General features: G+C 29.4%; 1 protein-coding gene across 2 annotated transcripts in view; it reads right to left on the bottom strand.

Moving 5' to 3' along the window:
- LOC111635855 (ecdysone-induced protein 78C-like) overlaps positions 1-15,780 on the bottom strand; it is a 114,951-nt gene that overhangs the window by 76,782 nt on the left and 22,389 nt on the right. For both annotated transcript variants that reach the window (XM_023380962.1, XM_023380961.1), the window contains exon 2: positions 4,890-5,014. In XM_023380962.1, the coding sequence (XP_023236730.1) occupies positions 4,890-5,014 (125 nt within the window). The remainder of the gene's footprint in view (positions 1-4,889; positions 5,015-15,780) is intronic.

Below are 15,780 nucleotides of genomic sequence, written 5' to 3'. Positions count from 1 at the left end.
GAATCATAAAAATCTTAAAACGCAGCAGAAAATAGCAAAAAGTATGGCGTACGAAGCGTTTGAACTTTCACACATCAACACATTCGCTGATTGGTTAGGCGTACTGACGTCACAACTTTTGTTGGTGCGAAAAAAGCGTCTAGTTGTTCTGCCGCCAGGTGACAAGTTAATAGGGCGCCGTTGAAGAAACGACGTACCCATGTCATGGCACTCTGTGGCATGCCGAATGTTTATTTTAAGTAGTTGATTCGCCTGCCAGCATCTCCATCTAGTTGTCCAGGTGGGTGCGTCGTATCATTAACATGGCCGTCAAGTCAACAAGCGGGCGAATACGTAAATCCAACCCGTAAGTACCTTTTTATAAGTCAGTTGTCTTATGGGTCCCCACGCATTGCACGAGATTTCGGGCAACTTACACTCAGAAAGGGAAAAACGTTCTGGCTGGTTGACTCTGCAAAGAAATATGGCAGGGTGTGAACCCGTGCCCATCCAAATGTTAAAAAAGTTAATATGTTTAAGGGGCTAAACACAAACATCCTCCTTTCAAACTCTCTCTTATGTGTCATTCCGGAAAACGAGGTCGCTTCCTGAAGACTGCGCGCAATCCCCTTCCGTTGGTTTCCGTTTTGCCCCGTAGATGGCGTTTAGAAAATTTAGGACCTCCGAAGAGCTGCCAGCCTTTATTGAAACGGAAGCGATGTTCTTAATGACCAAGCCTTTATCTAAAAGGGTGGAGCAGCAGGAAGATAATCAGGTGCTAATGAGATGGATTCTGAAGGTCACGAGTTATTATTCGCCATCTTCATTTCGGACGACATCCATACTCATCGGTCCGTGCGGAAATTGTCATTTCGGTTAACATTCTGCAGTCGCTAGTCATTTCCGCTCTATGGGACGTGGCACGTTATAACGTCAGCGCTGTCGCACGCAACGGCCATCAACGTTGATTGACCTATATTCGTTCTACGTAGTGACCCGAAAGGTCATAAAAGGTCAAGGTCAGACATCAGCAGCAGAAGAGCGCTTCTCCTCTTGGCGGGGCGCTCGGAGGTAAAAGCTAATTGACAGGATCTGGCGGAACCACCGAGCGACACTTAGCGGGTGGTTTCGGAACTAAAAGCCTTATAGCTACGAGTTTACTTTTTTATTATTATTAGTATTTTTTAGTAATAAAAATCTTATATGTAGAAAATCTTATGAGTAAAATTTATTATTATTTTGCTTCGTCTTTTTGACAATAAACGACAGTAATTGGGGAAATTCGAAGGTGAAAAATATGATCGTAAATTACCCACGCGTCAGTTGCGGTGTGAACCGAGCCTTAGAGAAGCTTCTCCCCCCTCTTTAGTATCTAAATTCAGTAAAGAATAAACAGCCCCACATTGATAAAACCCGGATGGTTGTTAATGACGTCGTTAGTTGTAGAAAGATAAAGTACAGTATATCCACCCCAAATGGCTGTTAAACGGTAAAAAAGCGTTACTTGCTGCTTAATCTCCCTATTGATTATTTATTAATTAAAATTTCTACTTGTGTTTGCCCTTCAGGAAGGTGTGCAACCACTGCAAATGTCCACGCGAATGTCACGATGTANAATCAAATTTTAAATTATTTTCAAAATGTCGCTAGATGGCAGCACACTGCTAACACTCCTAGTAAGAAATACTGTAATAACGTCTTTAAAATTATACGTGTATATTTATTATTTTAGTAAAATTTTTATATAAAATAAAATTAACTTAATTTATAAAATAAATAAAAAATTAAGTTAAAATATTTTATTTCATTTCCAGTTAGATGAAAATATTTACTGTTATGAATCCATGGCACCATCTGGTGTCGATAATAGAAATAACATAATAAAAAAAAAATAGCGAGAAATATATCGATCGCCATAAGATCGACCCAAAAGAGAAAATAGAATAATAGCCACAATAAAATAGTTATATGTTACTTCTACTACATAAAATTTGCTTTTAAGGAGGTTTATAACATTATATTCTTTCGTTATTTGACTGTTCGATACTATTTTGCTATTAATATTATTGAAACGAATGTTAAATCAGTTTCTTCTCACATTTATGAATAATACTTTTAATAAAATTCAACTTAAAATTTATATCTATATTTAAATATTTAAATTAACCAATAATACAACGAAAACATTTAAAAAAAATTCCATTCATCGATTGGATGATTTTGAAATAAAATCAACCAATAGCAAGTCTTACGCAATTTTCAAAATTCAAACAGGAAAAGGGCATTAATATCAGTTTGTTCAACTTTTTGAAAGTTCATACAACAATAAATTCTTTGAAATTATTTAATTAGATTCATTTAGAGTAATGTAAGCTGTTGAAAGGACAAAAAACTATCCTAATTATTTTTTTCTTGCAGTCTGGATGGAGAAACACGATCTGTGTAGCAGTTTTTTTCCTTTCTCGTATACTAAAAATTGTATAGTCATCACTTTTTATTCCATTTTTATGAAATCAAATGGCAATATATCTGTCAGCTGGATGAAATTCCATCAAAGTGAAACGTCTTGGCGGTGAAGTTGCAATATTTTATCACAACTTATCGAGTTCTGCCTCCAGAAAAGTTTAATATTGCGAAAATATCTTTTTCTTTCTCTCTCCTTTAGGATTCTACGCATTAAATTAATTAATTTATTTATCTACCGATTAAATTTAAGCACACACTTTTACTATCCTATATAATTTTGTATGGCATAATGTCAAGTGCAAGATGGCTGATCGATATCGTTTAATTTCTCTTTTCTTTTTTTTTCTTAAAAGAATTACGTTTTTCTGAACCATTTAATTCTCATTTTATAATGTTTCTTCATTTGAATATTTTAAGAATTCGATTAAATGGAAAACTTTTACAAAAATTCCATTCTTTATTCGTAATTGGTTAAATTTTAAAATCCCATCTAACCAATAGAATTCGTTGACATATTTCACATTCAAAAACATTGATTAGATTAAAGTAAAGAGAGAGAGAGAGAGAGAGAGAGAGAGAGAGAGAGCCATTTGTCAATTTATTTAGATTATTTTAAGAATCTAACCAATGAAGAACATCGTAACTATTCGAATGTTTTAATAGGTGTCGATTGATTGGTCGATTTTTTAAACATTTTTAAATTAAACCAATTACGGGGGCGAAATTGAAAAAACTATTTTTTATGATTAAAAATTGGATTTTTGTGTGTTTAACGTGTTTTATTTGATGTTTGATGACGATTTAGTTATTGTATATATCCGTTTACGACCATTTTCCAAATGATAATGCTTTACATATCTAAAAATACCAATATTTTGAAAATAGAAGGATTTCTCTAACATTTTCGAAAAATGTTGCAAAACAATGCAAACATTGCCATCATTTGGCTAAATTTAAAGTTATATACAAGAAGAGAAAGAGGCCAGTCATTGCTAAATATGCCATCTATTTTAATGGAAGAAAATAAGCGAAATTTTTTTCGATTGGCCTCATTTCGACATTTATTTTATTAAATATCCAGAAGTATTTTGATACATTGCAACACGCGATTTTCTTAAAATTGATTTAATATCATGTTAATTTTGTAATAATTATAATAATACTCATAAAACACATAAACTCCGACGGCCACCGACAGATGGCAGCACGCATCCGGACCGTCCATTTATCGATTCTTGAACGAAGCTGCTTCGGGTGTTAATAAATTTAATACTCGGATAATAATCCTTGATACTTAAAATAACGTAAACTTTACGGAAATTTATATTACGTTGTAAAATCTCAATAGGTTTTTACATAAGTTTAGTCATTTGTAAGGAAAATTTTATAGAAATGTCATAATATAAGTCAAACAATGGATAATATGGATTCAATGTTATAAAATGAGAACGGTCGGGATTCAGAACTAGTTATTGTGTAAAAACAACGTCTCTTTGATCTGAATGATAACTGGGTTTGGGAGAATAACCTCATTTCCTCCATTTATAACAGATGCTGTCTTGTTTAGACAGATATAAAGAAATGATCCATTGTTTGTATCAATGAAGCTTTTACTTCATTAATGGAAAAAAAGATTGCTTTTCCAACATCTTATAATTTTATAATTTAAAGGGATATTAACTCAAAAACAACAATTTCGTAAATCAAAAAATACTTCAACGTATCGATTTATCAAGTGTTTTCTCAGATACGAATTCTGGAAACCAGATGGCGACACTCGATTTAGTAGTCGCAAACGTCATTTCAATTCCATATCATTGCAAAAAAGTAATGGAATTAAAAAATCAGTTTAAAATAATGAAAATATTCCAAGAACATGTAAAATATCCTACAATAATTCGCGTATATTCGAGCCGAAAATAAAATGGAGCAATCATTTGTAGCAATGTCCATCCTGAAAAGTACAGTGCGTTATAATAATACTGTATTTGATTTTTTTGTTATGTTTGCTTTTATGTCGACCTATATCTCCTTCGGAGCGGACGTAAGAGAAAAAAGCCGTGGCCTACTCTCACAATTAGCAAAAGTAGCAGAGAAAGTGTGCTTACAAAATAAATTTCGATAATTAATTATTAAACTTTTATCATTGTTTGTATAGTAGCATAACAAGTAGCGGCACAGAAGCAGAAAGCTTGCTTCCTCGCGATTCTTCTGTTTATATAGATATGTAAACATTAATTATATAATAAAGGTTAATTGCTTACACTACTCCCCCATTATTATTGACCGATCTTATCGTGATCGTTCTTTTTTCCGCACCACTGAATAGCAATGTTAAGAAATGATACAACTACAAAACTGAGAATTTTTCCCATTATCTGCTACAATCACGTACCGAATTAATGTTTTACAGCGGACAATTTCTGGATGAATTTTTTACTCACCTTGCAGCCCTCACAAGAAGTCACACCATAATGATAACCGGAAGCTTTATCCCCGCAAACTTTACATGGAACAAACGATTTAGTTGGAGTTGTACTGTTAGAATCGGCTGGAGCAAAATTTTGATCTAGAAAAAATAAAATTGAAAAAAGAAATCAATATATAGCTATAAATATCTTTTTGTTTAAAGATATATTTTACAAGCGTGTCTAATTTTATAATTATGCTAATGCTTCAAAGTAGCTATTATCGTGTTTATATACTAATATGTCTCTCAGTCTCTGCAGTACTCATTAGATGTGTTCTGTTCCTTTATTCAGTTTATTGCAATAAGTCTCCAGCTTGATAAACATTCTCTCTCGGGATCGTGTTCATTAGCTGAGTAATAGTTAATCTGTTTATGTTCGACAGAACTTTAATTACAACTCTTGTTTAGTTAAACTGAAGGTCACGTGATTTTCGATCGATCACCTTCCTCGACTCCACGATTTTTAGCTAACAATTGACTTCGCACACATTTCTCCCCCTTTTCTTTTAACTTTCTCGTGATGTAAACCATCCGAGTGTCTTATCGGAGTCATAAAGTTTACATATGATACCTCCCGGGCCTACTTGATCACGTGGAAAATGATTTTAAAAATTTCTTAGCTAACAGACACGCTTTATATATATTTTTTTTCTGATGTGATTGCTTTTTGACAAGATGATAATTTTATTTGACAGGAGCATTGAATTCGTTATTATACTTAAACCTTTTATTAATAACAGTTTTGGGATTAATACTTTATTTTAATTAATTTTCATAATTAATTAAAGTAAATGTCGTTACGTAAACACTTATCGAGCGTTATTTCGCTATTTTTAATTATAACATAATTTTGCGCTAGTATAAAAAGTTAAGAGAATTATACTTTATAAGATTTAATTATTTTTTAACCAAATTTTTAAATAATAAAATCAAATTTGACCAATAAAAACTACGTTTTGACGATCGCGAAGGTAATTGGTCTATTTGAATTTTAAAAATGAAACCGACAACAAAAATCACGAATCGAATATTCAAATCGTCCAATCGAATGAAGATTAAAACGAACAATAAATATTGACGGATTCTATTGGATAATTCAAATAACAGTTAGCCAATAATCATTCTTATTTCATTTTTCAAACTAGATTATTGGGTAATTCAAATAGCGATTAAACAATAATCAATTAAGGTTTTAAGTTTTAGAATAATTATTTAATTAAGTAGTAATTACTTAAAAGAGGTATACATTTTATTAATAATTTTGTAATTTAATTTAATTTTAATTTACAATTTTATCTTATTGTAATGCTTTATTCATTCATTTGAATTTGAATAATAAAACTGATTACAAAAATTCCGATTTAAATATTTAAATTCTCGATCAACAGAAGATTAAAACAGAAAATTTAAAATTAAGCGCATTCCATTGGACAATTCAAATTGAAATCAACTAATAATCAAACTTATTTTATTTTTTAGAACAACAAAAACAGATTATTGGATAATTTAAATAATGACTAACCAATAACGAATTGGTGTTATTAAATTTTATAAAAATCGATAAAGTAATTAATTAGGAAGTGCTTAAATAAAGAAATTTAAATTATTAAGTATTATTATTGGTTTAATTTCTTAATTAATTTTATTTTATTTTTATTTCATTTTATACAAATTACATTTTATAAATATATACACAAAAGGTTAAATATAATCGATAAAATGTGTTATTTCGAAGACTTAGTCCGTTAATCCGTTTATTTCAATTTTAAAAATATTCGAATCTTCCAATCAACAGAAAGAAAGAAATTTTCTTTCTTTAAACGCATCCTATTGGACAATTCAAATAAAATTAGCCAATAATCAATAGAAAATAAGAAAAACAGATTATTGGATAATTCAAATACTGATCAACCAATAATCGACTAGTATTTTTAAATTGCAGGAAAAAAGTAACTAATTAATTAATTTAAAATAAGAAATTGAATTTTATATCCAATTTGATTTTTTCTTTCGTGAATTTTATACAAAAAAGATTAAATGCAACCAATAAATTGTGATTTTTTTCAAGATTTTTATTTAAAAACATATTTACTTAGTTTATTTTTTCAACGGTTTTATTGTTACCAAATTTATCCGAAAAGACTATTTTGCGGGAATTTAAAGGATTTATGTTTCTACGTAAACAAATATGCTCTAAAATAGAAACTAGGTTTTTTTTCCTATAATTTTTTTAATATTCCTCTTTTAAGAGCCCATTTCCACAAATTCTATAGTCGCTACCACCGACAATTTTTTGTAATTTCCTAGACATGAACGAAAATAAAGCAAAGGAACGTTTTCATGAACCAGACTTCATCCTCGTCGTTTATTATTTCTGACTTTATCCTCCTTCAAACAGAAGAAATTGACATTAATCCAATAAGTTGTTTTCATACATTATTAAATATGTTTAGAAGGCATTCATGATTTAAAATTTAGCCAATTTTGTTTAAGAATATGGCCGAGAAGATCGTATTTTATATAAAAGTTGGCACGATTTACTGTTTTAAAGCAAAGTGCTTTAACGCCAACGAAAATCGAATTATCCAGAGGAAAGATATTAAACTTGTTGACATCATGCAGATAAGAGTTAATATTTCATCAATATCACGTCGCGTAATCTTCGGTATCAATTTTAAAATGATTTTATACAAGTCCCCGAGTGATGTCCACTAAGGTGAGTTGCCCCAAAAGTAAAATATTTCTAAATAATGCTGAGAACGTGCAATCTTGCAAATGTCTTCTTTTCCCTCTCGCAATAAGCATGATCACCATTTTAAAAAACTACATCATTTTTAAAGAAATGTATAAGAAAATGAAATTTTAATGTCTTTCGATCGAAGATTAAATCATTTATTTTTCAACATTTCAGGTTTTTTTTTATATCTTGCATCTGGAAGGATGCTTTGTAGAAGAGTTGCTCAATATTTTGTTTATTTAAATAATTTTAGGCCACGTTTTAAGTAAGTATTAAGAGGCTTTCTTTTTGCATTTGTAATAACAATTTTTACCGTAATAATTCTTAAAAGCATTGTTTAATTTAACTGGAATTTGGGCATCTCTTGGTAATGGCCACGTTTCTCTTCTGATGATCATGATAATTTTACGTATAAAATAATACGTACAACTTTATTTAAAGTTCAATAACACAGAACGTATACAGGAAACGGTGAGCAAAATTCCAAGAATACTATATCGCGTCATTAATGAATATTTTGAATGCGGATGTGGTTAATCTTTATAGAACGAACAGCGGGATATAAACCATAAAAATTAAAAATATACGCTTAAGAAATTTCCTAAATAATCAAATAAATAGTCATCTAATTATTTCTTAGAATAAATAACAAAAAAACACAATGGTTTCTATCAATTACGATAGTAAAATACCATCCGTCACGAGATAGGTGTAAAGTAATTATCGGACCACCCCTCTAATCCCATTAACATGCTAATATGTATCTTATATTAATTATGAATTCCACTCGATCTGTTAGAGATAAGCCAAGAGAAACAAGAAAATCAGGTCAAAGGCTAAGGTCGCCCGACTCTTCGCTTTCCAATGATGAGAGATATAACAGACCGGTCTGGAATCTTTTGAGAGGGTCATTGACCTCCATGGCTATAGTCTTACCCAATGGAGCCTCTTCTTCCTTACTCACCCTTTATTCCTCCCTCGTCTTTGACTATTTAGCTAATGCTTGAACTATTTAAAACACTCGTCATTGAAGAAGAATAGGGTGGCTTTTTGAAGGTTAATTAAAAGTCAAAATTATTTTGTCACTTCTCTAAGGATCCCATTCTTCTAGAATAGAATGAGATAGGCAATTTTCTTAAAAAATGCCATTTTGGAACCGGGCGAGGCTCTTAAACTCCTTAACTTCCGGTTGATACGTGTTGATGCAATACCCCGTTTTAACGAGTTTCGTTTTAACGCGTTATAATTGAAAAAAATGGTAATTTTAAAAGCTTAATCAACTAACGTTTTCCTTTGTTCTTTGAGAGGCGAATTATAAAAAAACCAGGGTGAAAATTTTTCTCAGGAATTTTTTTTACGGTAAAAATATCTCGTGATATGACGTAATTTCGTTATAAAAGACGGGAAACACTTTGCAACCAGAATAAATTGATCTTCCTTTATTTTAAATGCATATAATATTTAAAAAATGGGCGTCACGTGACTCCCGCCGGGGGTCACGTGACGCCCATTTTTTAAATTATTGCAGCTTGAATTTAATCATGTATGATTTTTATGCGTTCTTGTCTTATTTTCTTACATTATCGAGTCATCAATGGACTTGACCTCTTCTCAAACAAGACGAACAATCGGAAATAACTGTTTCTAAGTGTCACGCGAGACACGAATGTGGTTCGGTCACGTGAGAAGAGAGCCGTTATTCGTCACGCCACAATACATGAAGGTGATTCGAAAACTATAAACATGATCGCCTCTTCCGTCTTCGATCCACTTGTTTCATTAGCAAGTTTTTCCCCCTCTCTCTTTATAACTAAAGGTAAACATTTCACAAGCTTTATTTAAATAGAGAAGTCAGGGAAATGACCTCTAGCTCACTAACCAGTTTTTGTTGATGGAAATTGTTGCAAATTTCGGCATCTACATCATTCTAGTATTTTTACTTTTTATAAAAAACAATTTTATAACCTTCTATACGTTATAATCCCCTAAACGGATCACATGACAAACAACAAAACAGACGTTTCTATTAATAAATGACCTGAGAACTGGATTATAGATTAGTTTTCTTTAATTTTAAATACAACTCATGCTTGTTTTAAAGAATTCGAAACAATCAGCAAAGAAAACAAGTAAAATAACATTTTGAAAATTTAAAAAATGCAATAACCAATTACAAGCGAGTATTTAAAAATTTGAATTTTACGCTGCTCTTATTGGTTAATATACAGATAAATATTTTAAACTATTTTAAAAATTTACAAACTGTGCGGTATATTTTAATATTCATAATTAAATATAATATAAGAATTTACAATAATTAACAAAAAATATGAATGAAATAATGAGATGTCAACTGATTACCGTGAACAGCTTTGAAGACATCACGTGATTATTATGAAAATCTTTTCTTCGGATCAAAAACTAATATCACAAATTATAAAATTGGATTTTTTTCACGTTAATTTCAATAAATCAGGCCACACAACAGATTGCCTTATAAGATGATAAATAATTGCATTTGATATGCCGTTTAGATAACCTTAGCCCAATTTCCTACAAATCAGATGAGAGATGAATGTTTCTTTCGTTTTGCATGAAAGAATATTTCCTAGAAAGTAATTCCATTTTCTAATTTAATCACATTTCTTGCAATTTATTTAAAAACAAAAAAAAATTATTATTATTTTTTTCAAATTTTGAATTACGTCATTATAAGCAGTTTGAAACAGACGAACTTTTTCTTCTCGAATAATCCGTGACGTAAGAACGACGTCTCGTTCATTTCGTGCTTATTTTGAATAATTCATCATTGCGTCAGGTTAATTTATGAATTATTAATTAATGACATATTCTCGATAATTACATGTGAATTGATTATAATTATTAGAAAATATACAACTTATTAAATAAATGAAATTACAGAAAGCTGAAAGGATGTTTCTAAAGTGATTTGACGTCACGCAAACGAAACGAAATTTTCTAGAATTTTTTAAAAATCAATTTTTGAAAAATTAATATAAAGACAAATCTGTGCGCCTTAGATTGTGTCAAAAAGAAACGAGTGTGCAGAACTAAAAGCAACTTTTTACTGAAAATTAATTAAACCCTGCCATATAAATATGGATGCGCGATCTACATCATTAAGTGAAAACCTTAATAAATACATGAATTTAACAATAATTTTAGAATTTATTCTAAAAATATAAATTTGCGCATTAACATGTGGCGGAAAGTACACAGAACAAAGAACAAAATAACATTTATTTCTACCAAGATTATTTGTAAATGTCGCAATAATTTTAATGCGCATAAATAAATTATATACAATTTTAAATTTAATAAATTTAGATATTCATTAACTATTACGAAAGATATATTTATATATGTACAAATAATGTAAAGAAAATAATGTAAAATTATATAAATGTTACGCAAAGAATTGTTTAGAATTGATTATCTGAACAAAATTACTGTATTATTATTTACAAAAGAAAAAAATAATACACTTTATTTTGTGCCATAAAATATTAATTCACTAGAATAAAAGTTAATTTTAAAGGAAAAAAATTAAACAAATCTGCTTAACATTAAGAAATGAGCGCTTTGACTCATTAATAAGTACCTTTTTTGAAGTTGATTCGAATTTTGTATGACACATTGACTATTTTTTTACTATATTCTGGCAAATAGAAATTATGCGCCGAAACACGTGCCGAGTAGAACACAGAAAAAGGAATAAGAAATAAATTTTCTGATAATTAAAAATGAATCTTTTTATGAAATTCGAGCATGCGCATTAAGAACAAATGTATAGTACTTACACATCTGTACTTTTAACGAGGATGAATTAATATAGAGTTTTTGAGAGTTTAAATTCGTTTTCCTAAGAATTTAGTTAATTTACAAGGTCGAAAACATGTTTTCTCTTTAATTACTAGAAGTTTATAGCGGAATGATTAAAATTTTTGGAATGGCTGGAAGGACTTCTCTGTAAAGAGATGATGCGAGCGACTATCTTAAATGATTTCTACAAAATTAAGGAACTAGCTAACAAAAACAAGACATTAAATGATGGACAGCTTGTAATTGCTTCCGGATCATCGTTGATTTCGTTATACTTGAAAGAATCGACTAACGATGTTGCTTTCCTTGATTACTAATTTTGTTTTATTGAATATAACGATCATTTGGCAAAAGAAAAAAATAATTAATCTTTTCTGCTTTTTCTAGAATAATTAGTGTCTTTCTAACCCGTTATAAAGAAACTAAATCGTCTATAGTTTTTATTTAAAGAGATCTCAGAATTTCACACGAATGGAAAGTAGAGAAGTACAGAAATATATAAGAAAAGCCAAAAGATCCTCAGAAAACCACAAATTAAAATTATCAATCGATTTAAAAATAAATCATCTACAATAGATCCACATAAAGAAACCATAAATTCATATAAAGAAACACAAAGTAACCATAAATCCAAGTGAAAGAAGATACGCATAACAGAAGAGCATAAGAGTAAAATAGAAAATCATGTAAGAAATTATAGTAAATCCATAAAAGATTCACATTATAAGGTTACAACGCTTCCCATAATAGCTCTACATAAAAGAAATCATCCACAATAAATTTATATAAGAGAAACGTATGAAAACATCCGTAAGAGATCAATGACATCTTGTATATTTTTCTATGTTTCTTGTGGATATTTTCTCCTGATGTAGTTGACCTTCCGCTATATAAATATAAACTAAAATAATTAAATTATAAATTTTAAAATATATTTATATAAAAAAAAATTTTACATTTAAAACTTGCTAACGATGACTTATTTTTATTTATTTCGACTAAAGGATATAATTTGTATAAATTGTTAAGAAAAGAATTATCATTATAAGAATAATGTCCACAGTAAAAATAAAAGATTTAGATAAAAATAGAAACACAATACACGCAAAATGATGTAGAAACGTGAACACGAAGTTGCAAGTAAATATTTTTTCATTAAAGCTAATAATAAGAATCTACAGGAAAAAATGCATTTCTTTATCTGCATTTCCTTCTTTGTGAAGATATTAAGTTACATTTTTAACAAGTTAACTGAACTTTACAGTCATTTCTTTTACCAAAAAAAAATTGCAGAATAATTCAATATTAATTTAAATTTTTATACTTTTAAATAATATTATTCAATTATATTCATTAATCTACTAAAATATGCAGACAACTTGAAAGTTTTAACGCCCAAATCAATTTTTTACAGGATGAAGTTTCGCATTAAATTCTACGAAATATCGATTTTTAGATGCAATACTTAATTTAGTTCTATTCTTCCCAAGTTTAATAATATATCTACTCCAGTTTTTAATCGTATTTAACATATTTATATATTTAAATTCGTATTTCTTGATAAATATATGACGCGCATAAGTATGTTCATATTTAAAATAATCTAAATTTTGAAGAAAAAATAAATATTATTAGAATATTTTCCGTTCTCTACCGCACATATTAAGGCGCAATTTTTGCGAATAACAGACATTTTAAAAAAATATATATTATTTGTCTAAACAAAAACATTAAAAAAAATTAATTTAATAAGAGTATTGTTATAGTTAGTAGACCTTTCAGAATGGGATAATCAAAAAAATATTTTACACACGTTAAAAAAAAAACGTTAAAAAATAAAACTGGAACAAGCAATCATTTAAACAAATGCATAATTAAGAAAAAAAAACTTGAAGCATTCGTTTAATGATTGCGACATAAGGATCATTAGTTGTGAGAATTCGGGTGATTGATGATCTCGGAACAGAAAGATCTATCGAACAGATAAAATGGCGTCCGGTCACGTGACCGGCTAGTGATCGATTTTCAATTAGTGCGAGTAAGCGTGAAAATGTTTCTCTCTAGAAACGGATGTTTTCAAGATATATGTAAGTTTGTAGTTATCGAAACAAATTTAATTAATATTGTTTTAAAATCGTTAAAACATCTTAAATCATACCCAACAACTTTTAGAATAGATCAAGACAAATAATATTCATACAGTTTATGTCTTTGTATCTATTGTATATATTGTATTACATATCAATATGAAGACCACACTACTTTAGTTACCAAAACAGTTGATAGATGGCTCGACTGAGTTTGTTATAAAAAATATAAAAAAATAATAGAAATTTTATACAAAACTTTGAAAATTTCTTGTAAAATTATTTTTAGTAAAAGCTATTAATTAATTAATTATTGTTTAAAATTAAATAAGAAATCCATTAAACCGAATTAATTTTAGAACCCAGACAGGTTTATAAATGGCTGCTGAATTTCAGAAGAGAGTGACGGGTGTTGTGATGTTGATTAATTAAAAAGGGGTTAAATTTTTCTTAATTTATCTATAAAAATGTTCGTAAATGTGTGATATTAATCGAAAAGTTTTTATTTTATTTTATTAAAAGAAACATCGTTCTATAAAATGCGCATTATACGACGAATTGACACAAAAATTGGTCAATTTCGAAGGTATAAAATCGAATTGAAACAATAAAATTTTCCTAAATAAATATCGTATAACCAAATTAATTTAGAATATGTGCAATAGATAAAAGATGTATACATATAGAATGACCTGAATAGCTAGTTTTCAGGTGTTCTAATTTCGTATGAAATCTTAAGAAGCATGTTCTCCTTGTTAACTGCATATGATACAAGAATCGCTGTTAAAAAACGGCAGCTACATAACAATTTGTAAAACTGGAAAGTGTTACATAACGTTATAAATCCTGACCTACTTTTACAGGTGGGTAATAAAAAAAAAAGAAAAAGAAAATTTTAACTCTCACGAACGACCTCATTTTTGAGGATTTTCTTTTTTTTTCTATCTCTTTTCCATATGCGTGGGAGGATAGTTATCAATACCGAAAGACACGAGATTCCTCGAATTTTAGATGGATCTAATTATGTAGAGGATTGTTTACTATTGATTGCTGCTAACTGGTTATAAATTGCTTCATACAATTGCACAGTTACTGGACTGAAAGACAATATAGTCTAGATTTTAATAACCTGCAGGTGGTCGTAACATGCCGAAATTTAGTGGGAAAGATAGTGAAATTATGGGAGTGGTAATGGAGAGATCTATGACGTAATTGTTTTCCAATAGAAACTCGGTTTAAATAATTTATTATAAGCATTTACAGTTCCCGAGTCTACTTCTTTGTATTCAACGGTGAACAATGTACACTTTGCAAAGTAATTTTTGCACAATTTAGTGTGTACACGAACCCTTCGAGCTAAGAATTGACTCTAGAGATACCTGCCAATAGAATAATTTAATTATGCAACTGGGTGTACAACGTTACACGCCAAAATCACGTTATAATGAGAACGATAATGGCCGAGTTTTCCAAAATAGCAACTTTTATGAAAATTAAAGAACGTTAGCGTCAGCAAAACATTTTGTATAAATAAATTACTTAAGAAGGGAAAAAAATGTTTTGTATGTAACCTAATTCATGTTACTTATTTTTAGCCTTTGTTTTTCTTAAAAAAAAAATATTATAGTAAGCATTGCGCCATTCATTGTTAATGTTAACCAAACCACAAAATAGAATAAAATTATTTTACTCTTGTATAAAACAGAAAATATTTTAAATAATAAATTTTACAACCTTGAACCACAGAGTCTACAATAAATATTTTAATTAAAAAATAAATAAATATTTAATTTTTTAGCAATGCCCGAAACGAATTTAAACGAGGAACCTAATTAAATCTCGAGAAAAGTGATTATATAAAAGCAAATGATCCTACTTAATCCCGAATCCACACAAGCGCAAATTAATCCATCAAAGAGTTGTAAGGAGTCAACGACCTCACGTGATCCAAAGAAGGATGTCCTGCGGAAATATCCATGTTTGATAACATTAATGTGCATAGTTATGTATAATGGAAGAATTATCTGCAATAATTTTTTTAAATCAAATTTTTATGATTTTTTTAATACAAATTAATATTTCGAGTGGCGCGTTTCGCTTAACAATTACTCGGAATTAGATCGGTGCTAAGAAAATAAACGATGTGGCAACACCGAAACGAATATTTAAAATTGATTAATATCGTTCTGTAATTGGAT

The sequence above is a fragment of the Centruroides sculpturatus genome, unplaced genomic scaffold, assembly GCF_000671375.1.
Source record: "Centruroides sculpturatus isolate CEXI.00-Female unplaced genomic scaffold, Cexi_2.0 scaffold1022, whole genome shotgun sequence".
NCBI lineage: Eukaryota > Metazoa > Arthropoda > Arachnida > Scorpiones > Buthidae > Centruroides > Centruroides sculpturatus.
Note: the sequence above shows the minus strand (reverse complement) of the source record. Positions and strands in the feature narration are given on the sequence as shown.